General features: G+C 42.7%; 1 protein-coding gene across 2 annotated transcripts in view; it reads left to right on the top strand.

The window, feature by feature from the left end:
- Positions 1 to 25,376, top strand: part of CEP120 (centrosomal protein 120) — a 151,657-nt gene that overhangs the window by 89,149 nt on the left and 37,132 nt on the right. For both annotated transcript variants that reach the window (XM_040344364.1, XM_040344355.1), the window contains exons 17-18: positions 737 to 859; positions 21,159 to 21,257. In XM_040344364.1, coding sequence (XP_040200298.1) covers positions 737 to 859; positions 21,159 to 21,257 — 222 coding nt within the window. The remainder of the gene's footprint in view (positions 1 to 736; positions 860 to 21,158; positions 21,258 to 25,376) is intronic.

The following is a 25,376-nucleotide window of genomic DNA, read 5'->3' as shown; positions in this document are numbered from 1 at the left end:
TTACAGACAGAAGAACAGGAAGTGAGTATTTCTCAGAAGAAATAAGGACATTTAAAAGCAAAATGAAAGAATGAGGTAAGTGAAGGAGGACTACACTAGGGGGAAAATTGTACCTTTACAACCCTTTTAAGCTTTAACAAAAACCTGGAAGCTGATTGAATCCTATGCAGAGCTGCACCAGATTCTGCACTCTCCAGTTTTAGTAAATGAGCCACACTTGGTCTTATAACAGGACTTTAAAGTTGTCGTCTTTTTTTTTTTTATATCTGTTTTTCCACTGAAGCTTGATTTCCTAATTTCCCGGTTGGTAGTTGGCCAAATAAAGGCCATGTTCATAGTACTGCTAGTATGATATGTATTTTAGGAGGAAATCCTAAAACTCCAGTGTGATAAAACAGCAGTAACTAAACTGTCAGACGTAATAGCATTTAGTGAAGGGCTGTTCCTGCATTTTATCTGCTGTCTGTGTTTTTCTTTGTCACAAGGGAATAAATAACTTTTCACATTTGTTTCCTAAAAGGAGTTTTTTTTTCAGATTTGTCTTTTCTTTCCCCGTCTATTCTGCTTCAGTGAGAAGAGTTGTAATTTATGGTGGTAATGTTATTTTGATATCTGTTTAATGTCTATTTGTTCAAGGGCTAGGTACGGACATGCTCTGCACCTACGGTTTGCTTATTTAAGTAGCTCATTTTAATGGATTTATATCAAGGCCTTTCTTTCTTTTTCCGCTTTTTAGCTTCAAGAGGCAGAACATAAGTTTAAATTACTGGACAAGGAGTTTCATCAGTACAAAGAGCAACAAAGCAGTAAACCAGAAATCCGATTGCAGTCTGAGATCAATCTTCTCACACTAGAAAAGGTAATATTGACTCGCTGGTCTCATGAATGAAACCTTTTCCTGCATATTTCTTTTAAAAGCAGATAGGTGAAGGTGTAGACTAGTGAAGGTGATTATACACACTAGGAACTGGGTTAGAAAGACAAATGCCAACAAACCACCTGTGGGCACTTGCTTGTGCTGGTGGGCTCCTAAACAAATGATAGGTTTGAAAGCCAAGTCAAGCCAATGTGTGGGGGAGGAGGGTTACAAACAGTACCAGCTTATAATGTGAAAAGGGTTATTGTACCAGTCTTTTTAACCTAATGCCGCATACACACGATCGGGCATTTGCCCAGCCAAAATTCCATCGGAGTAAAAAAAGAATATGTTCTATATTTAAACTCTGATGGAATTTCTCCGATGGGGCATACACACGGCCGGAATTTTCATACGCGGCATAAGAAGCAATTGGTGATCAGATACCTGAAAATAAAAAACATGGAGTGAGAATCTGCAGAGATTCTGCATTGTATGTAGTATTGAACTTGGATGAATTGGCAACATTGTACCTGTATTTCAGACATCTTGTCATAGTGGAGATGCCTAGAATAAATGAATTTGTTCATCCAAATTAGAAATAATAATATGCTCAACTCCAAGGGATGTATAAACTCTGCTTATTTGTCCACTGCTGTTCTGTTTTATGCAAGCTGTGCTTTTCTGGGGTCTCCCGTGCCATCGGGGAGCCTGAGAAAGAATCAGCCATTGACGACCATAGAGATTTCCGGTGGCCATGGTTGTACACAAAGCTGCGATCATGGCTGGTAAGCATGAGATCGTGATTTTTTTTAAACGCCCCGGTAGCTCGTGCTCAGAAGCAAATGCACCTGTAAGATCCACCCATATATATATATATATATATATATATATATATATATATATATATATATATATATATATATAAACGCTGTGCGAACCACACATGTGAGGTATCGCCATGTGCGGTAGAGAGATATAATTTTGCCCCTGTTCACATGTAGGAGAGGAGTGCCAGAATTGGCCCGGTATGAAAGTGGTTAATGGCAATTTTTTTTTTTTAATTATATAACAAACCAGCAATGATTTGCACAGAGTGGCCCTAAACCTCGTCTGGGGTCCCCCACTGCCACTCGTGCGAGCGAGCTTCCAAGCCAGTCTGTGTGTATCCATTGACTGGTTTTGACTAACTACAGCAGGAGCCAATTGCTCACTGTCGTCTGAGCTTTAGTGAGACCTGGATATGGAGAAAAGAATGGGCACTGCGTTGGATCGAGAATGGACTCGGGTGTTTAAAGCGGGCCTTCAGTAATTTTTTTCAACTTTCCATCTATTTAAATCTTCTGCCCTTGTTTTAACTGTGTATCATAAAACTTTTTTTTTTCTGCCAGTAAATACCGTATTTATCGGCGTATAACGCGCACCCCAATTTCAGAGGGAAGTTTCAGGGAAAATTTTTTTTTTTTAATTTTGTGGTCAGTGTCCATCTGCAGCCTCAATGCAGCCTAATCTGTGCCTAAATGCAGCCTATGTGCCCCATCTCCAGCCTAAATGCAGCCTATGTGCCCCATCTCCAGCCTAAATGCAGCCTATGCCTATGCTCCAGTCTGTGTCTAGATGCAGCCTATGTGCCCATTTGCAGCCTCACCTTCTCTCGTGGAGTGAGGGAATCCCCAAGCCGTCGTCTCTGCCGTCATCTCCTGTCCATCTTGTTTATCGGCGGCAGTCACGTACACTATGGGCGTATAGCGCGCTCCCGTGATTTTCCCCCTATTTTCAGGGGAAAAAAGTGCGCGGTATACGCAGATAAATACGGTAGCTTATACAGCCCACTTCCCGTTTCTTGTCTGGTAAAAAGCCTAGACTTATGAAATCATGTCTTTCTCTTTCTCTTTCTCTTTCTTTTAACCTTAAAGCGGGGGTTCGCCCTAAAACTACAATAGAACGTTACATCCAGCATACTGCTGACATCAACAGTATGCTGTTTTGTTTTTTTTGTACTGCTGTACTTACGGTTTTATGCTATTTTCATGGGGCTTCCGGGTTCTCGCTCCCCCGGGGAGTAGGCGTTCCTTAGATGATTGACATTCGGGTAAAGCGCGTCATCGCCTTCCGAAAATATCCGAGGGGGACTCAGCACTTTACGGCGCCTGCGCAGTCAGCTCTACACGGCAGGCGCCGTAAAGAGCCGAGTCCCTGTCGGATATTTTTCGGAAGGGGATGACGCGCTTTACCCGCACGTCAATCGTTTCCTGGGAGGATCAACACTCACTCCCAGGAGACATTGTGCAGAGCTCCCCGTCGGGGAAAAGGAGCGACACGCCCACTCCCCGCAAGGAAGAAGACCCGGAAGTGCGGCTGAATACAGGTAAGTGTACACATAAAAAAAAAAAGGACAACGCTACAAGCCTTTATTAAGGCTACAAGCCTTTATTAAAGCTATTTAACCACTTCCCGCCCGGCCCATTGTAAAATGACGTCCACAACGGACCTCTAACGATCCGGGTGGACGTCATATGACGTCCTGGGCTTTGCGGGTGGATATCTGAATGATGCCTGCAGCTAGAGGCATCATTCAGATATCCTTCTCTTGTGCCAACGTAAGAACGATCATAGCGGCGGTTCCGCCGCTAGAGCGTTCTTACAGGCGGCGGGAGGGGACATCCCCCCCCCCTCCCGCCGCCATCCGGTGCTTCTCCGGGCTCTCCCGTGCCATCGGGGGCCCGGAGAACGATTCGTCCGGCGCTGGCAGGAAGCATAGAGATGACTGGTGACCATCTGGTCACCAGTCATCTCTATGACCGTCGGAGGACCCGGGCGCGATGTGATGACGTCACGCCCGGGTCCCCGTAAGTAAACAAAGCCGCAATTGCGGCTGCTAAGCAACAGTAAGCATGAGATCGGTGAATTTTTTTTCACCGATTTCATGCTTTCCAGCCTGGAGGAGAGATGTGGGGTCTTATTGAGTGTAAATAAATAAATATGTAAAAAAAAAAAAAAAATTTTTTTTTAGCGCCACTGTCCCCAGTAGCTTGTGCGCAGAAGCAAACGCACACGCAAGTCCCGCCGACATATGTAAACGCCGTTTAAACCACATATGTGAGGTATCGCCGCGTGCGTTAGAGTGCCAGCAACAATTCTAGCACTAGATCTTCTCTGTAAATCTAAACTGGTAACCTGTAAAAAATTTCCAAGCGTTGCCTATGGAGATTTTTAAGTACCGAAGTTTGGCGCCATTCCATGAGTGTGCGCAATTTTAAAGCGTGACATGTTAGGTATCTATTTACTCGGTGTAACATCATCTTTCATATTTTACAAAAAAATTGGGCTAACTTTACTGTTTTGTTGTTTTTTTAATTCATGAAACAATTTTTTTCCAAAAAAAAGGCGTTTGAAAAATGATTGCGTAAATACTGTGCAAGATAAAACGTTTCAATGACCGTCGTTTTATTCCCTAGGGTGTCTGCTAAAAAAACATATATAATGTTTGGGGGTTCTGCTTAATTTTCTAGCAAAAAAATTATGATTTGTACATGTAGGAGAGAAGTGCCAGAATAGGCCTGGTAGGGATGTGTGTATAACAGCCCGGTATGGAAGCGGTTAAACCAGCTCCCCCCCACACTCATTAGGCAAAAGGCGCCAGTTGACGGCCACAATCACTTCTTGCTCTTCTCCACTTCGGGAAGAAGATGAGCGGGCAGTAAATACAGGCAGAATTCCCCATTAGTATTGCTGGTTGTCTCTTGTCATACAAGCGGCGACCACAAGATGGTGCCAGACTACAGTAGGAATTATAGGCCTGCAGTAGGTCGCAAAGCCGCAGCCTCAATTATCGGCCATCTGTGATGCTACACTGGATGCAGCCCCCTTGATATCCAGAGCTTCTGTTTCGGCGGTGGCCTTGCGCAGCCTGATTTGGCTGAAATGCTGGTCTGCTGACCAAGCATCCAAAAAAGCCCTGGCAGATTTAACCTTCAAAGGTGGGAGACTTTTTGGTACCTCGCTGGATGACATTATTAAGGATGTCACTGGAGGTAAGAGCACTCTCCTCCCTCAGTCCACCAAAGGGAAGGAGCCGCGCCGTAAGCCGGGTCCTTCGCTTCCCACTCAGCTGCACAATTCTGGCTAAAATGAGAATCACAATTTTTTTTCTTAGAATTAATAAAACATTTTGTTTAACCAAGCACGCTGAACGAATAAAATCAGTCTGACAGCTCAAGTCGGTGCCACTGTACAGCGATCTCCCCTTCTGTTCTATTGTGTTCTTCCAGCCGGCAGAACTTTTTCGGTACACACAAGCCAAATGTTTCTATTTAACTCTGCTGATGCCACCCGACATTCAGCCTGTGTGTACTAGGCTTTAAGTAAAGTTTCGAGAACAGCAGCTACAACTTAAAGGGGTTGTAAAGGAAACTAATGTTTTCCCTAAATAACTTCCATTACCTTAGTGTAGTCCTCCTTCACTTACCTCTTTCTTCGATTTTGCTTTTAAGTGTCCTTATTTATTTTGAGAAATGCTCACTTCTTGTTCTTCTGTCTGTAATTCACCACCGTAATGCGAGGCTTTCTTCCTGGTGTGGAGAAAGCCTCTCGAGGGGGCGAGCAAGAGTGTCAGGACGCCCACTAACACACATCTCCTTTCTCTATCTGCAAAGTAGAGAGTGTCCTGACTTGCCTGCTCGCCCCCTCCCCCCTCAAGAGGCTTTCTCCACACCAGGAAGAAAGCCTCGCATTACGGTGGTGGGTTACAGACAGAAGAACAGGAAGTGAGCATTTCTCAGAAGAAATAAGGACATTTAAAAGCAAAATTTAAGGATGAGGTCAGTGAAGGAGGACTGCACTAAGGTAAAGGAAGCTATTTAGGGAAAACAAATGTTTCCTTTACAACCCCTTTAAAGTGGAGTTACACTTGGTTTTGTGTTTAATAAAAGTCTGCTACAAAAAGTGTAGCTGCTGACTTTTAATAAACACACACACTCGCCTGTCCCGCGGTCCGGCTATGCGGCCGACCCGAGACATTGGTTCTCTCTAGCACCGGCATCACAAGCATGGGCACCCGGCTGTGACACCTTACGGGTGTAAGAACTTGTTAGAAGTTATCAGGCTGATAACAGAGCTACAGAACAGGAGACAGCCATGGGACTCAGTGCTTTGGAGAGATATGAAAACACTACAAATAGATATGCCCAGCTCAAATTTTCGTGACTTGGTTTTACATCCACTTTAAGGTGTTTTCATGCATTATGATTGGCGACACTGCTGTAGACAGTGGGCTGCTCTGCAGGCTGAAAGGTCTGTTTCAAGTCAGTCTTTAACCACTTGCTTACTGGGCACATATACCCCCTTCCTGCCCAGGCGAAATTTCGGCTTTCAGCATTGTCACGCTTTGAATGACAATAGCGCGTTGTGCGACGTGGCTCCCAAACAAAATGGATGTCCCCCCCCCCACAAATAGGGCTTTCTTTTGGTGGTATTTGATCACCTCTAGTATATAGATAGAGCGACAAATATGCACTGGTTACTGTATAAATGTGACTGGCAGGGAAGGGGTTAACACTAGGGGGCGAGGAAGGGGTTAATGTGTGCCCTGGATAGTGTTTCTAACCAGGGCTGTGGAGTCGGTAGATAAATGTTCCGACTCCTCAGTTTTATGTACTTCCGACTCTCCGACTCCTCTGTATTAATATGCAAATGTATTTTATACATTGCTTGAGGGAAAGAAACGCAACCTACCACAGGACTACTGGCTGGGAAGCCAACAGTCTACTGTATTGCACAGTTTAAGCAAAAGACAAACACAATGAAAACAATCAAGTGGCTGGATAGTAGCAGCAGGCATAAACATCAGGAACAGGATCTTTACCAGTTCAAAAATACAAACCACATTATTTGGTTGTTTTAGAACAAAAACAAAGCTTATCTATAATGAACCAAAAACAAAATCTGCAAAACCTAGAAATGGTTTATATTAATCTTGAAATGTAGTTATAGGCTTAGCAAATGCAAATCAATTCAATGTAGAGTTCTAAGGAAGAGAATTGCCTCTGCCAGATCCTCTTTCATAGAGGCTCTTAAGTCAGACTTTATTATTTTTAGGGCTGAAAATAATCTTTCGACACTGACTTGGGTGGGTGGCATTGCAGTACCTATTCTGGCCACATCACTAACGATCTCTGGATAAACAAGGATGGCTTCTTCAACAGTAAGTTTTGATGAGCGATCATACTTTTCAACTTCTTTTAGTGCTTTATAAAACTCCTGTTGGAATTTTTTTATTTGGACACTTACTGGTTCTCTAACATGCGTTCCCTGTAAAAGCAGAACACAACACTATGGAAAGTATAAGTATTGCAGCTCCTAATTGTGCGTTGCGTGCCATATAGTGAAGCACATGAAAAGCATGCTTCTTCACGGTCACTTAACGTGTTCGTTTTGCGGTTACGTGAGGCAAGGCATGCATTGGTCTTTATTCTTACAGTAGAGAAGTCATTAATTATAACTTTTTGTGAATTGGGACATTTAAACTTGCTTTTTTTTTTTTTTTTATTCCAATCTAAATTTAGTAGCAGTCGGTGCATTGTTTGCCGACTCCGACTACAGGTACCCAAAATTTCCCCCAACTCCGACTCCTCGACTCCGACTCCACAGCCCTGTTTCTAACTGTGGGGGAGGGGAGTGACTGGCGGAGGTGACCAATGGTTATCCCTATATACAAGGGACACACCATCGGTCTCCTCTCCCTGACAGGATGTGGAGCTCTGTGTTTACATCCCTGTCTCTGTAACTGCCGATCGCGGGTGCATGGCAGACATCGCGGCCGCCAGGCACGCGCATCGGCACCTGAGTGACGCGGCGGGCGTGTGTGCCGACGGCTGCGCTCGCGCGCCCCCCAGTGGCTGGAGTTCGTATATATACGGCCTCCATGCAATTAAGATCCACATTGCAGCCGTAAAAAGTCATTGGGCGGGTGGGAAGTGGTTAAAACATCTTTACACTGGTAACCTCCCTGGGTGAACAAAAACAGCTTGGTTTCCATATACTTTCTTCATAAACATATTTGAATGGAGTTTCTTCCCCTTTTTCTTCAAATCGTACTGTTTGCCGTTGAAAAGAAAATTGTAAGCAGCTTCGAGATAATTACTTGATTGCACTAACTCTTTTTGTATTTGCACACTCACAAGAAGAGCAGAAAAGTTGCATGCTGCTGTCTGGGGATAGATCAACTTTCCAATGACCTGTCCAGCATACAACAAATCAGTGTTCGTCATGACTTTGTGTAGACAGCATATTTATACATTGTAGGCAATAGATCAGTGGGAGGCTGAATTTCTATAGAACTTGCTATTGATTTACTGTGTGTATATGTTTTACACTTTTTTTTTTTTTTTTACACTATGCCTAATGCCAAGCTCATTCATAGTAATATGTAGGGTCAGAGATTGTACAGCTTCATAGCTGTGTAGTAGGCAGCTTATTGGGGAGTGTTCTGCAGATAGAGACTACACAGGCTACAAGCATGAATCATTTGTTTTAAGATACCTAATCTCGGGTGAAAGATCATTTTCAAGACAATTGATTTAGTGAAAAAAAAAAAAAAAAAACTTGGCAGTGGACCTTAACTCATTATAGATTGTATCTATAGTTCTGTAAATGACAAATATAAATGGCTCAATGCACAATAGAAAATAAATAAATTAGAAGTCTTCTACCTGACGTATTTTGCATTTAAATGACAAATGTTCTTTTCTATATGCAGGGGTGTCCAAACTTTTCAAACAAAGGGCCAGTTTATTATTGTTTAGACTTTTTAGGAGGGCCGGAATAGAGATTTTGCATTACGAAATCCAAAATCTTTTTGGTTGGTGGGACTTTAGATGAGGCCGTGGCCACCCGGCACACAGGTCTCCATCCCCAGCAATATGGAAGAAAGGGGACTAATGGGGACAAGGGGAGAAGGTGGGACTTTGTATGAAACAGAACACTAAGGGCAGAACGAATCAATCAATATAGTATAATAAAATATTTATTAATAACACATTGGGGTATAGTGCATTGTAGGTATACATGGTGAATCAATAAATATGTTAAAATGCAAGATAGAGACATGATTGGTAAATCATAAGATATTCTAATAGTAACATGGAGAACAATGTAACACATGATAAACGATGTAACCAGCAGTATATCCAAAATAGTGTAAAATCATAATATATAATACATTACAATTCATGATTCGAACAACATCATGCCCATAATCGTAACCATGATTACTGTGACATAATATCAATAGGGTAATCTTGACACGTTTCGTGGACAATCTCCACTCATCGGGAGCATCTAAGAACTGGGAATACCTGTGATAAGAGGTAAATAATGATAAATTACTAATGATAATTAGAAAAGGAAGAGGGGGAGCGCAACTCAGTGGTCCTAACACTCAACCTAACAGACCCAACAGTCCTAACAGACCCAACCTCAAGATGTTGAATTGGAAATGGTGAATGCCTTATCCACTGGGACAATAGTATGTATGAGCCCAAAGGGCTTCTGTAACAAAAACGTGAAAAGGCCATGCGTCAGGGTAATAAGCTTGGCTAGTGGAAGACAAGGACCATGAGAGTGAAGCATAAAGTAAATAGAGATTCCAACATAGGTGAGACAAAAAAAGTGAATAGGGTGTACAACATAAAAATGGTGGATGGTGAACCATACCATCATAAGGCAGTGAAAAGGTAGGTAAGGGTGAGTGTACCTGAGGTTAGAAAGAGTAGCATGATGTGACATGGTAATAACGTGTCCATGTGAATCGAAGTAGAGGTGATAGCCGGTGGCAGTAGTGAAAAGGAGGGACAGCACACCTGGCAAAGATTGCCCCACTAACATCACACTGAGCGTGCTGGAGAGGAGTGGTGGCCACATACACCAACCCCCCAGGAGGATGAGCCTCACAACCCCCTTGGGGGTTGGTGTAGTTGCATCTTCATCTGGGAGCTGCGATGCGCACCGTGTCGTTCCCCCGCCCCCTCGTCCTACGGCAACGGGGCTGGCGGGATGCACTCTCTGCGCATCGACGCCTCGCACGGCCGCACGATCGATGTCAGTATTGACGCCACGTGCTGGCGTTTTATTCTTCCACCTGCCTGCGTCACAAGGGAGGAGCTGGGCACCTACATGTAAGCATTATCTGCTCGTATGTGGCCGCCACTCCTCGCCAGCATGCTCAGCCGTTAGTGGGGCAATCTTTGGCGGATGTGCCGTTTCTCCTTTTCACCACTGCCACCGGCTATCACCTCTACTTCGATTCACTTGGACACGTTAATACCATGTCACATCATGCTACTCTTTCTAACCTCAGGTACACTCACCCGTACCTACCTTTTCACTGCCTTATGGTATCGTTCACCATCCACCATTTTTATGTTATACACCCTATTCACTTTTTTTGTCTCACCTATGTTGGAATCTCTATTTACTTTATGCTTCACTCTCATGGTCCTTGTCTTCCACTAGCCAAGCTTATTACCCTGACGCATGGCCTTTTCACGTTTTTGTTACAGAAGCCCTTTGGGCTCATACATACTATTGTCCCAGTGGATAAGGCATTCACCATTTCCAATTCAACATCTTGAGGTTGGGTCTTCGCCACCGCCGTTTTGCTGCCACTTCAGCTCCCGGGGAGAAATTTCCCTCCCCCCCCCCCCCCCCCCTTCTGCCTTCTATTGATATTGCTACCATATACCCTGTTTCATCAATTACCGTTAGGTAAGGGTGTTAGGACCACTGAGTTGCGCTCCCCCTCTTCCTTTTGTAATTAATTATCATTAATTAGTAATTTATCATTATTTACCTCTTAACACCGGTATTCCCAGTTTTTAGATGCTCCTGATGAGTGGAGATTGTCCACAAAACGCGTCGAGCTTACCCTATTGATGTTATGTTACAATTATGGGCGTGATGTTCAAATCATGAATTGTAATGTATTATATATTATGATTTTACACTATTTTGGATGTACTGCTGGTTACATCGTTTATCATGTTACTATTAGAAACATGATAGAATATCTTATGATTTACCAATATTTCATTTTAACATATTTATTGATTCACCATGTATACCTACAATGCACTATATCCTAATGCAGGGCTCAAAATGTCAAGTCCTGAGCCACTAGCCAGGCCTTAAGAGTTACTTGCCACCAGTTGCCCCACCCCTAAACACGCCCTTGTAAATTATTTCATGAAATTACACTGTTAAATATTTTAAGCAGAATTAAGTTCCAAAAATAAATATTAACAACTTTAACAATAGTAACATCAAGCATATCAGTACCCATCTGTCCAGCCTTGCCGTGCCCCATCAATGCAGCCTTGCCGTGCCCCATCAATGCAGCCTTGCCGTGCCCCATCAATGCAGCCTTGCCGTGCCCCATCAATGCAGCCTTGCCGTGCCCCATCAATGCAGCCTTGCCGTGCCCCATCATCACTTCAGACTCACCTCACACAAACACTGCCCTGGTGCCACTTTGAGCCGAGGCTGCAGCGCTCTCCTTCTCCTCTTGTATCTCACACACAGCGTGCATCTTCCGCTGTGTGTCATAGAGCTGGGTCTGTGTTTGGCGGCACGGTATGATAAGGTCCCGCCCCCCTAGACCAGCTAATGTGATAGATTGAATCAGTGTTCTGCCTATCACATTAGCTGGTCTAGGGGGGCAAGACCTTGTCACATCGCGCCGCCAAACACAGACCCAGCTCCATGACACACAGCGGAAGATGCACGCTGTGTGTTTGATACAAGAGGAGGAGGAGAGCGCTGCAGCCTCGGCTCAAAGCGGCACCAGGGCAGTCCAGCCCTGCCGTTCTCGGTGTCCTTCGACTGACAGTTTCCTGGCTGATCGCTTCAGCCAGGAAACTGTCAGCCTGGTTCACCCCCGCTCCTCACTCGCCCAAGTCTAAATTCCACTCGCAAAATGCGAGCAAGCGAGTGGAATTTTTGAGGGCTGCCCTAATGTGTTAATAAATATTTTATTATACTATATTTATTGATTGATTCGTTCTGCCCTTAGTGTTATTTTTCATACAAAGTCCCACCTTCTCCCCTTGTTCCCATTAGTCCCCTTTCTTCCTTTAGGAGGGCCGGATTGTGGCCAGCATCGGTGAAAATAAATATGGCCTCAGGGTCGGTGGTCAATAGGAGGAGGAGTAGTGCCCCTATTAGGAGGAATAGTAGTATCTCCTTGGGGATATCGGTGGAAGATATAGTGCCCCATTGTTGGTGTCAGTGGGAGGAATTGTGCCCCAAGGGCCGGATAAAGGCTAGCAAAGGGCCACAGTTTGGAGAACCCTGTGCTAGAGGATATGTAATGCTCTTTAGCTAATGTTGTCATTCACTACATCCTGCCAGAGCAAGCTCAAGGACCTAGCGCCCCCCCCCCCCCCCCTGCCTGTGATTGGACAATTAATCGACCTCTGTACACTTCTGAGGTCATCCCTCTATCCTTGTGTCGGCAAGCTTGCAATATAGTGTGATTTCCTGTGCTGCCCCTTTTTGACCCAGTGTGTTTTTCTGTTCAGAAATTTGCACAATTGCCACGTCAACACTGACAATGGTGACGGGGGAATCAGCAATTGTCTTCTCCAGGCGTGGGGGAAGCCGTACCTGCCCGGATAAGACCGTGATTATAATCACAAGAGAATCGGGTAGGCTGGTTGTACCCAAGTTGATCAATCAACTTTGGTACTTTTAGCCTGCCCATTAAGGGTTTTGAACCTAGTGTGGTTCCTGCTGAACCAGCCAAAATTCGAACCGTGTATGGCCGGCCTTGGTTGTGTTTAAATTTCAGAGTACCTCTTTGGTTTTGTTCTTTAATGTGTTAGCTTTTTTTTTATTTTTGGTTATTTTATTTGCACAAATGCAGACTACTTCCAGAAAGAGAGGATGTGCTGTACATACGTTGATATTGAATCTCTGTTTTTCTTTTGGCACTGTCTCAAGTGTACATTACCAGTCAGTTAAAATGTCCTTGATTATGAGAACTGCCTCTTTGTCTAAAAATTGGTCCAGGGGGAGGACAGCTTCTTTATAATAAATGCAAGATGTAACTGGACTCTCACAATACAGTTACAGGTCTGAAAGGAGCAGGGTGTGACGCAAACACGCAGAAAATCAGAAATACTGAGAAGATAATGGAACGTTTTCAATTATAGATGGTATGCAAGGTCTCTCCTGTTAGATTGATCTCTCCTTCCACACAAAATACCATAAACAGTGGGGATCTGAAGGAAGGGATCCTTGCCTTTTATACTGTCTAATGCTCACCAGAACAGGGATGGGCATTTACCACCAACCAAGTAGATGATGTGTCTAAATAATTGCAGCCAGTGCCAAACATTTTCCCAACGTTTTCTGTTAGTGTACCCATGTGTTCCATTGCTTCACACACCTTTTCCGAATATATGATAAAACATTTTTTTTTTAAATATGTAAATACTTCAGAGGTCACCTAAACTCTCACCGTTGCTGGAATCAAGGTACTGCACTCTCAGAAGTTGGAAAAGAGTGAGTTAGGCCTGGCTGTTTAAAAGGCAGTAGATTTAGAGACCATCTAAGCTCCTCCTGCATCAAATTGTTTGCGCGCACTCGTCCTCCTGTTTGCGCGCACTCGTCCTCCTGTTTGCGCGCACTCGTCCTCCTGTTTGCGCGCTCTTGTCAGTTTTGCAGAGTGAATTTGAGATCCTTTGCACTGTGTTCAGCAGTACTTGCAAGCATGACTCAGGTGACCTGTTAAGGTCGATCTACTCCTAAGCTAAAAATGGCAGCTACATAATATATTTCTTGTCTATTTGGGGGAAAAAAAATACTTACCTATGCCCCATCTGAGTCTAGCGCTGTGACTGAGAACAGCGGCACTTCTCTCCCCCCCCCCCCCACTGGACTCAGTGGGAGCAGCTGCTGCAGTCCATCTCAAATTCGGTTGTGGGGGGGAGGTGCAGAACCTCACTGTGCATGTCAATAGATGAACACATTGCGGCTCAAGAGTGAGCCTGTACGAGTACCCCCCCCAGCAAGCGGCTTGCTAGGTGGGGTACGCTAAGGCAGGAGGAGCCAGGAGTGCCATCAGGGGACCCCAGAAGAGGAGGATCGCGGGTGCTCTGTGCAAAACCATTGCACAGAGCAGGTAAGTGTAACATGTTTGTTTATAAAAAATAAAAAAAAAAGATGGATATCTCTATCTGCTTTTCATACCACTTTAATTCAGGAACTCAGCCACTTTGTAAAATCTGCTGGATTACTATGGGTAATGCCATTGAGGTGCATGTCATTGTGGACTTATCTCTTTAATATACATTTTTATTGAGCACTAGGAGTACAACTATTGCTATACTTTCAATGCTCCAATGCTGGTCCTTCTGGTCTCCGCTTCATCAGCTGCAAAGTCGCATGAAGCCGATCTGCCTGCCCAATCACAGAGCGCTTTTGTATTATGTTAATAAATACAAAAGTCACAAAATACAAAGCCTTCTGTGAATGAACAAAAGATGGGAGGGGTGAACAAAGATGCTATATATGAGAAAACGGTGACTCTCGTGTTAGATCTCTAGGAGTGTAGTGACAGCTGTACTCCCGATGCACAGTAAAGCTGTCAGTTGTAAATAATCCAGATAAGTCCAAAAGGTGACCTGCATATCATTGGACTCAACTCATAGTAAGCTTGCAGACTTTACAGAGTTGCTGAATTCCTGGCATTCTATGAATGGCGGCTTTAAGCAACTCTATGTGGTTAGTGTGCTGAGGGAAAGCTGCTCATGCAGAACCCCAGCAGTACAGAAGATTTTGGCTTTCACTGTAGTGGGAGTGAATATGTAGCGCTAAAAGTCACAAAAAAGTGAAATATGTGTAGATCACTAACAATATAAACCCATCAGGGTAAAGCGAACCTTGCAAATTAAACAAATGGATAATTAAAATAAGGTGATCTACACATATTTTACTTTTTTGTCACTTTTAGCGCCACACATTCACTCCCATTTACTTTTGAATTTTTGTCACATTCTTGTGTAGCTGCTTTCCTTTTTTTTTTTTTTTTAACGATAGCGCAATAATCGCCTCCTATTCACATCACTGTAGTGACTACTACAGAGATTTTCAGCTTCCTCAGCAGACCAAGTATGAACTATGCTTACTACTTTACAGTATGCGATATGGCTTCCCCTCTGGTCTTCCCCCTCCTGTTTAGAGCTAGTTAGATCAGTCCTAGCTAAACCATCCTTGTTTTTTCCATGTTCTCTCTGTCAGTGTTAGTGCTTTGCAAAGATAGGGCTTAGAATAGTCCTCTATACTGCAATTAGCTTAGGTAAAATAGTGTTATATTCAAAGTCCAACACTATTGGCTGTCTGTGAATGATGCCAAGTCAACAGGTGGCCATACTGTGCAAACAAACTGGGTCTAGGGAGGTATTCCAAAGCATAAAGTGGCATTTGAAACGGAAGACTGTTTATTTTGAAGGTTACCACAATATACATATACACTTTTGTGTATACAAATACTCTTTTTGTGCACCACCGTGCATCTGTGCTTTGTGGTGTGCTGTCCTGAACCCCAACCCCCTTTATTTTTTTTATCTTTATGTATACAGAATGCACCTTGGTAGGGTTTCCTAACGGTGACCGTATGTGTGTTGAAAAGGCCACTTGTAGTTTCTATTAGAAGCCTGTGTGGCATGGTGGCAATGCAGGAGCACATTTGGGAGGCAAACACAATAGTGAACAAGGAACTTCCTGGCAGAATCATCATGTATTATTTTTATAAAAGCTGCAGATTTTAAAATTAAAATGACTTTTTGGAACTACATTATCATATTAAAGCTTCTATGAGATTTTTAGTCATAAGACTTTCAAGAGGTCACATGGTCTGAAGTTCACTGGTAAAAAGCTTATCTGCAGCGGTAGAAAAGAGTAGTAGATCCATGAAAGGCTACAGAAGGATGTTGTTTAATAAATAGTAAGGATTTATTTTTTAGTTCAAATATTTAGAGATTTTATGGTTTGCAGTATTTGTATGCTATGAAAACACTGACAAATTTTGGCTTGATCTAAAGCCTATTTTGTCAAATGACTTAATCCATCATTTAACAGCTTTCAATATAAACATGATGTTAAACGGTTTCATAATGAAACTAGTGAGTGGACTGTTTTTATTTAGGTTAAGCATACAAACATAGCCATTCATTTTCCCAGTTGTGTATTGATATTAACTAGTCGACACAGCAGAGGCTTCATTTCTGAGCAGAGTTAAATATATAATTTATTTATTTTGGCCTCTGTATCTTATTTGAAAATACATGTTAAAGGAGGGCTGACATTTTGTGTTTCTTTAAACTTGCTATCATTCTATTAAAATAAAGAGTAAAAGTTTGTCTGCTAAGTGTTATAGCCAACTTGTTTCTCTGTTTGAGACTGAGAAAGTACATTCCTAAAACAAGGCCAGTTTGGCTCGGTTTCAGTTATAACAGATCAACAATGGCAAGTAAAAATAAGCATTGTGATTCAGGCTTGTCCATAATTCTCCCAACTGAACGATCTTCAAAATATATAGACGGCCCAGTCGGCTATCGGCTTGGAACGTCCAGTACAATGGGGGGATCATTTCATGCCATAAAAGCTTTCTCTTCTCTTGATGAAGTGTCTACTAGTTTTTAGTTGAGTCTCTAACAGCCTTGACACATGAGTGATGAGGGGATAGGGTAGTACTTGGCATGATCAAAACTCTGGCACCTTTATGAAATGTCAGGCAATATACCGTCACTTACCCATGCTTTGATGGTCCTATGAATATCTTGGGTGTCTTCATTCATATGTCAGTTTGACTACGCAGGGCTACTACCAAAGTCCAGGTTGGAAGATCAAACACTTTTGCATTTTAAGATATTCTGAGGATGGGGCATATTGTTTAAAAATTGGTTTGTTTATGGTATTAAAATGGTGACACCAAGAAAGCTGTGTCACTGAACAATCGGCGGGTTGAATTTGTGTGTGTGTGTGTGTGTGTGTGTGTGTGTGTGTGTTTTTTTGCCTTTTATAATTCACAATATATTGTGCAAATCAGGGGGTCTTCAAACTTTGCAAACAAAGGGCAAATTTACTGTCCTTCAAATTTTAGGGGGCCGGACTGTAGCCATTGGGAATAGAAATTGTCCTTGGGTCAGTGGTAGTAAAGAATGCGTTTTTGGTAAAAGGGGGATGAATGGTACCCCAAAGCTGATGTCCGTTGCAAGAATTGTGTTCCATTTTGGTGTCAGTGGGAGAAACAGGGTCTTGTATCGGTGGGAGGAAAAGGCCCCCAAGGGCCGGATTTAAGGCAAGCAAAGGACCACAGTTTGGAAACCACTAGTGTAGATAAAGCAGATGTTTGTGGACACCTAGTCATGTTGGACATCCTTTTCCAAAACCATGGACATTTAATATACACTGAGAAATATTTATAAACTCAACACTTTTGTGTTTGCCCCTATTTATCATTGGCTGAACTCAAAGATCTACGACTCTTTCTGTGCACACAAAAGGCTTATTTCTCTTAAATATTTTTCACGGATCTGTTTTTAAATCTGTGTCGGTGAGCACTTCTCCTTTGCCGAGATAATTCATCCACCTCACAGGTGTGATATATCCAGATGCTGAATAGAGCGCATGTTTATTGCACAGGTGTGCCTTTGGCTGCCCACAATAAAAGGCCACTCTAAAATCCGCATTCCAATTTATTCCAAAGGGGTTCAGTAGGGATAAAGTCAGACCTTTCCCACACTGCTAAAGTGCACGTTTGTTTAAAAAAAATAAAATGTTTGCCGTGCAATAGCATTAATAAATGTGCTTTGTGTCTTTTTACCACTTAAGACCCGGACCAAAATGCAGGTAAAGGACCTGGCCAGTTTTTGCGATTCGGCACTGCGTCGCTTTAACTGACAATTACGCGATCGTGCGACGTGGCTCCCAAACAAAATTGGCGTCCTTTTTTCCCCACAAATAGAGCTTTCTTTTGGTGGTATTTGATCACCTGCGGGGTTTTTTTTTTGCGCTATAAACAAAAATAGAGCGACAATTTTGAAAAAAAAACAAGATTTTTTACTTTTTGCTATAATAAATATCCCCCAAAAATATATATAAAAAACTTTTTTTCCCCTCAGTTTAGGCCAATACGTTTTCTTCTACCTATTTTTGGTTAAAAAAAATTGCAATAAGCGTTTATCGATTGGTTTGCGCAAAACTTATAGCGTTTACAAAATAGGGGATAGTTTTATTGCATTTTTATAATTTTTTTTTTTTTTTTTTTTTTTACTACTAATGTCGATGATCAGCAATTTTTTTCGTGACTGCGACATTATGGCGATCACATCGGACAATTTTGACATATTTCTGGGACCATTGTCATTTTCACAGCAAAAAATGCTATAACAATGCATTGTTTACTGTGAAAATGACAATTGCAGTTTGGGAGTTAACTACTAGGGGGCGGTTAAGTGTGACCTCCTCATATGTGTTTCTAACTGTAGGCTGGACGTGTGACGTCATTGATCGTCTTTCCCTATATCAGGGAACAGACGATCAATGACAGCACCACAGTGAAGAACGGGGAATCTGTGTTTTACACACGGCTCTCCCCGTTCTTCAGCTCCGGGGATCGATCGCGGGACTCCGGCGGCGATCGGGTCCCGCGGCTGTGGAGCTTCAGACTGGGTCGCGGGCGCACGCCCGCGACCCACGGTTGGTCACTTAAAGAGGACGTACAGGTACGTGCCCAGCCGTGCCATTCTGCCGACGTATATGTGCAGGAGGCGGTCCTTAAGTGGTTAAGGTTACTTTGTGGTTAAAGTAAGAAAGCAATAATAAACTCTGTAGTATATTAATGTGCTTTGGGTTACCAAACAAAAATGCTTTACCTTCAAACTATGTACAATTTTAGGAAACAATACAAGTTATTACAAAAATATGCATACAATATACACATACTACCTATCCTTCCTAGCAAATTACTGTGGACATTGTATGCAATAGGGTTGCACTAAACAGGAACTTAACTTGTTTTATCCATGATCTCTCCAGACTGCTCCTTGCTTCTTATGCCGTTTCTTCTTATGGACCGTTTTCATCGGACGAACCGATCGTGTGTGGGTCCCATCATTTTTTTTTCCATCGGTGAAAAAAACGTAGAACCTGTTTTAAAATTATCTGATGGTGAAAAAAACGATCGTCTGTGGGCAAGTCCATCGGTTAAAAATCCATGCATGCTCAAAATCAAGTCGACGCATGCTCGGAAGCATTGAATTTCATTTTCTCAGGACGTTGTTGTGTTTTACGTCACCGCGTTCTGACACGAACGGATTTTTAACTGATGGTGTGTAGGCAAGACTGATGAAAGTCAGCTTCATCGGATATCTGATGAAAAAATCCATCGGTCCGTTTTCATTGGATGAACCGATCGTGTGTACGTGGCATTAGAGTGCTGTAAAGCTACTCCTCTTTGTCTTCAGTACACGGTTGTGTTTAGTTCCTTTTGTTCCCTCCCCCTATTTCCTGCTAACATCACCTCCTGCTGCATGAGTGCAATTAGATAGTCTAAGTTCATGGGCATATGAATAGGGGAAGCCTAGCTTCTTAAAACCAAAATGTACTATTGCAAATATTTATGTAATAAAAATAACTAAAAAGCCATAACACAATAGTGCCCTTCACAGTTAATATCTGAATTACATAATAACTTTTGGTCATATAGTATATGTGCGATGGTCAGGTATACCCAAATTTGTGACCATGTTAGTCCGTTTTTAGAGGTGGATAGAAGTAGTGCAGCAAGCCACAATAATCACGGAGCAATTCTTCCTCAATATTAAAGTTTTATCCCAACACTTTCCTCTTTCCCCTCTTTTTTGTACCCCCTGCTTCTTGCTTCCAATAGAAATTAGAAGGCTGGCGGACTCCTGAGTCACTACTGATGGGGAGTGGAGCTGCAAAGAGACATTGAAAAAGCTTCAGCTGCAATTTTTTTTGTATAAATTATTCTATAGTGGTTGTAGTTACATAGGTTAGTAAAGCCTTGCTTATTTACCACTTTTTTTTAAGCACAACTCCAAGCCACACTTTTTTTTTTACTTTTGCGTAAAGTAGGTAAGGGCAAGGGGAGGGCTGTTAGCTTTTTATTGCAGTTGCAGATCCTGTTGTGAAGGTTTTTTCCTCAAATTAGGGGCATGGGTTTAAATGGGATTGGAGAATGCAAACCATAATAACATCCTGAAGATATTTTACCCCTTTCCAGAGAGTGGTTCAGTCCACCCAAGCCCTAGTTTGAATACTTAGAAAATTTTAAATAAGCTGCATCCTTATCGTGCACATCCATGATGGGAACTCTGGTAATAGAAACGCAAGTTCGTCTACCTGCGCCAACCACTTTACCTGAATCTCTCTCTTGTGAGATTTATATACTTGACCACTTTAAGACCAGGCTTTTTTTCTGACATTTGTGTACAAGTAAAAATCAATTTTTGCTAGAAAATTTACTTAGAACCCCTAAACATTATTATTTTTTTTTTTTTTAACAGAGACTTTAGAGAATAAAATGGCGGTTATGCAATATTTTATGTCGCACTGTATTTGCGCAGCGGTCTTTCAAATGTGATTTTTTTTTTTTTTTTGCCGGGGGGGTGCACTTTAATGAATAAAAAAAACAAACCGGTAAAGTTAGACCAATTTTTTTGTGTAATGTGAAAGATGATGTTACGCCGAGTAAATGGATGCCTAACACGTCACGCTTTAAAATTTGCACACACGCTCGTGGAATGGCGACAATCTACAGTACTTAAACGCCATAGGCAAAGTTTGTTTTACCAGTTTAGAGCTACAGAGGAGGCCTTGTCCTCTCCTGTTGCCTATAAAAGTGATCTTGCAGCGAATCCGCTACTGGGACCACTTTTATGTGAAAGCTGAAAAAAAGATATTGGGGTTATATAGCAGCTAGCTGCTGCCATAACCCTGGTATTTAACATCAAAATAATAATGTACATTTACAGGTAAGCAGTCGGCAAGTGATGCAGAGTGCTGCATAAAAGGTATTGTAGTCTTGTGTACATTGTATAGAGGAATAATAAAGCATGGAGATAGACGAGCTCTTGTTTGTTCTTTTTACCAGAGTTATTTACTGTATCCTGTGAATGCTTCTAGCTTGCTCATAGCTGTCCAACTTTGATTAGAGTTACCGGATTTTTTTTTTAATCAACTATACATTATTATTTTTATTTTTTTAAAATATTTACAGGTTGAATTTGAAAGAAAATTAGAGTCTGCAACAAAGTCTAAACTGCACTATAAGCAGCAATGGGGAAGAGCCTTGAAGGAGCTAGCGAGGATAAAACAGGTGGGTAATATTGGAATTGAAGATGGAGTAACTACTTTAATAATTTTCTTTGGCCGCCCATGTATCTATAAGGGTCCATGCACACTAGGCAGCTGAAAAACTGCCAGAACTTCTGGCAGAAAAAGCCAAGTAAAAAAAAACGCTCAGTGGCTCGTATTGCATAAGAGTTTGAGCCTTTATGGGCATTTGCTTTTATAAGCTTTTGTTCCAAAACATTTGCTTCTGCTCACCTTTTACTAAAGTCAATGTACACTTGAAAACACACTTGGCCAGATTCAGTAAGAGTTAGGCCGGCGTATCAGTAGATGCGCCGATTTAACTCGGAATTTGCGCTGTCCTAAGTTTAAGTGTATTCTCAAACAGAGATACACTTAAACCTATCTAAGATACGACGGCCTGCGCCGTCCTATCTTGGGGTGCAATATTTAGGCTGACCGCTAGGAGGCGCTTCCATTGCGGTCGGCGTAGAATATGTAAATCACTAGATACGCCTATTCACGAACGTACGCCCGGCCGACGCAGTACAGATACGCCGTTTAAGTAACGCATTATCAGGCCTAAAGTTATTTCATCAAATAGCTGGAATAGTTATGTTAAGTATGGCCGCCGTTCCCGCGTCGAAATTTTGAAAATTTTACGTTGTTTGCGTAAGTCGTCCGTGAATAGGGTTTTACGTAATTTACGTCCACGTTGAAATCAATAGGACCGTGCGGCGTACTTTGCCGCAATGCACACTGGGATATGTAGGCGGACGGCGCATACGCCGTTCGTAAAATACGTCAATCACGTTGGGTCAAGCCCCATTAACATAAAACACGCCCCCTCAGCTAAATTTGAATTGGGCGCCATTACGCCTGCCCGATTTACTTTACGATACGCCGCCGTAACTTGGCAGGCAAGTACTTTGTGAATCATGTACTTGCCTCGCTAACTTACGGCGGCGTAGTGTAAACACGATACGCTATGCCGCCGCAAAGTTAGGACGCCCTCTCTGAATCTAGCTAACTGAATGTAAACCCCGTGTTTAGGTGCGTCAAGTGTTTATTCATTTATTTATTTATTTATTTATTTATTTATTTATGTATTTCTGCTTGAAAGCTCCTCTGAAAAATATAATTGTGATGGGTTTTTTTTCCAGCCTGTGAACACTTGTCTGCAAATATGCCTCTAAACACCCAAATGTGCATAGACAAATAGGCTAACATAGAGTTGCTTATACAGGCTGAAAAAAACGGAAACAAGCCTGTATAAGCAAGATTTTTATTTATTTTATTCCCAGTGTGCATGAGGCCTAACTGTGTCTCTTTTTCTTTTTATCTTTCTTTCTTTCTTTCTTTCTTTCTTTCTTTCTTTCTTTCTCTTTCTCGCGCTCTCTCTCTCTCTCTCTCTCTCTCTCTCTCTCTCTCTCTCTCTCTCTCTCTCTCTCTCTCTCTCTCTCTCTCTCTCTCTCTCTCTCTCTCTCTCTCTCTCTCTCTCTCTCTTTCTCTTCTCGTCTCTCTTCTTGTCTGTCTCTTGCACACTCTCTTCTCTCTTGCGCTCTCTCTTCTCTCTTACGCGCTCTCTCTCTCTTCACTTCCTGTGAGCTGAACTGAAAGCACAAATATTATTTGCCTTCCAAGATATCTTCTATGAACTATATAATGAAGATGAGTCCTATTTTTTTGTGTTCAAAATAATCCGAGTAGCCTGGGGGGCAACCATGGCTCTCTCCATAGAAGCAATGGAAGAGTGAGTGTAACCAGCCAGCCTCTATAAGGATATTCACAAATTACCACATATAGGTAAAAAAGAGATCCACCACATCCAAGGACTTGTAAGCTAGAGTATGTTTCATTTTTTTTTTGTATTTAAATGCCCCTCTCCCTCTGCTGCCACATTTGGCACCTTTTGGGGGAGGGGACTCCGCTTTAACCCCCCTGGCGGTATTCCCGAGTCTGACTCGGGGTTAGATTTTTGTGCTAGGATCGGTAACCCCGAGTCAGACTCGGGCTCGCCTCGCTGGATCCACAGACAGTGTTTACTTACCTTGTCCCTGGATCCAGCGATGCCACCGCGCTGTGTGAGTGAGCGGGACCTCGCTCGATTCACACAGCGTCCTCCTGTGCCGCCGATCTCCGTTCCCTGTGACGTTACGACGCACGGGAGCGGAGAACGGCGCCAAATTCAAAAACGTAAACAAACACATCACATACAGTATACTGTAATCTTATAGATTACAGTACTGTATGTAAAAAAAATACACACCCCTTGTCCCTAGTGGTCTGCCCAGTGCCCTACATGTACTTTTATATAATAAAAACGGTTCTTTCTCCCTGCAAACTGTAGATTGTCCATAGCAACCAAAAGTGTCCCTTTATGTCAAAAATGGTTTTAGAGCAGCTAGAAAACAGTGATAATAAATTATAATCACTTGCAGAATTGTGCGATAGCGATTTGTGGGAAAATTCGTCATAAAAAAATAAAAGTAATGACAGCGACAATTCTGCAACTGAGCAAATTTCAGTGATTTTGAGTTGATTACATTATTGAATAATTGTTATAATTATATTATTATTTGTTATAATTATTTATTTTATTATAATTTATCATTTTGTTTTTTAAAAAAAAATCATACCCGGGATGCCTACTAGACTCTTGTTTGGTCAGATTTAAGTGAGTTATTCCTAAAAATTACAGACCTACAATATAAAACGCCAAATTTCCTTGCAAATCATGGTACCACTTTCAGCACCTTTTTTCTGAAAGAATCATACCGCTAGGGAGGTTAAAGGTTGACCAGACGCCTTTATGATGAATGTACTGTATGTTGTGGCTGTATAGGTCCTGCTACACCTGTATTTTATGTTATCTTAAAGGGGTTGTAAACACCTATGTTTTTTTCACTTTAATGCATCCTATGCATTAACCACTTAGTAACCGCCCCATAGACAATATACGTCTACAGGGCGGTTGCTTAACTCTGGGAGGGCGTACATTGACGTCCTCCCAGAATCGCGCTCCCGAGCGCCCCCTGGGGTGCGCACACAGGAATGTCCGTGACCGCCGGGTCCAATGACGGAGCGATCACATGTAAACAAACCGGCGTCATTTGATGACGCCGGTTCCTCCCTCCTCTCTCTGTACTGATCGGTACAGTGTGAGAGGGGGGAGCGCAGGTGTCAGCAGCGCTGTGGATGGATCTGTGACTATTGCAGTCACAGATCCATCCATCCCTGCTCAGCCATCCCTGCAATACCCTGTGCAGTGCTCTGTAATACCCCCCTGCGCAATACTCTGCATACCCCCCTGCGTAATACTCTGCATACCCCCTGCGTAATACTCTGCATACCCCCTGCGCAATACTCTGCATACCCCCTGCGCAATAATCTGCATACCCCCTGCGCAATAATCTGCATACCCCCCTGCGCAATAATCTGCATACCCCCCTGCGCAATAATCTGCATACCCCCCTGCGCAATAATCTGCATACCCCCCTGCGCAATAATCTGCATACCCCCCTGCGCAATGCTCTGCATACCCCCCTGCGCAATGCTCTGCATACCCCCGGGCACCAATACTCTGCATACCCCCGGGCACCAATACTCTGCAATACCCCGGCTAATACTCTGGGGAAAAAAATGCGTTTTAACCACTTCCCGCCGGTCATCATGACGTCCTTGACTTTGTGCAGGGATATCTGAATGATGCCTGCAGCTACATGTCGGCTGTTCCTCTTCTTGATTGTTCTTACAGGAGGCGAAAGGGGACGTCCCCCCTCCCTTCTCCCTCCGGTGCTTCTTCCGACTCACCGCTACGATCGAAACGAGGATCGTTTATTTTTTTTGTATTTATTTTTTTCAGGCATTCAAGCCTAGAGGTGAGATGTGGGGTCTTATTGACCCCACATCTCACTGTAAAGAGGACCTGTCATGCTATATTCCTATTACAAGGGATGTTTACATTCCTTGTAATAGGAATAAAAGTGATCAAAACATTTATTTTTGGGGAAAAATGTGTCAAACTAAAATAAATAAAGTGAAATGAACAATAAAAAAAAAAAATTTTTTAAAGCGCCCCCTGTTCCCGCGTGCTCGTATACAGAAGCAACCGCACATGTAAGTCCCGCCCACATATGAAAAC

This window comes from Rana temporaria, chromosome 1 (genome assembly GCF_905171775.1).
Source record: "Rana temporaria chromosome 1, aRanTem1.1, whole genome shotgun sequence".
In the NCBI taxonomy this organism is placed as follows: domain Eukaryota; kingdom Metazoa; phylum Chordata; class Amphibia; order Anura; family Ranidae; genus Rana; species Rana temporaria.
Note: the sequence above shows the minus strand (reverse complement) of the source record. Positions and strands in the feature narration are given on the sequence as shown.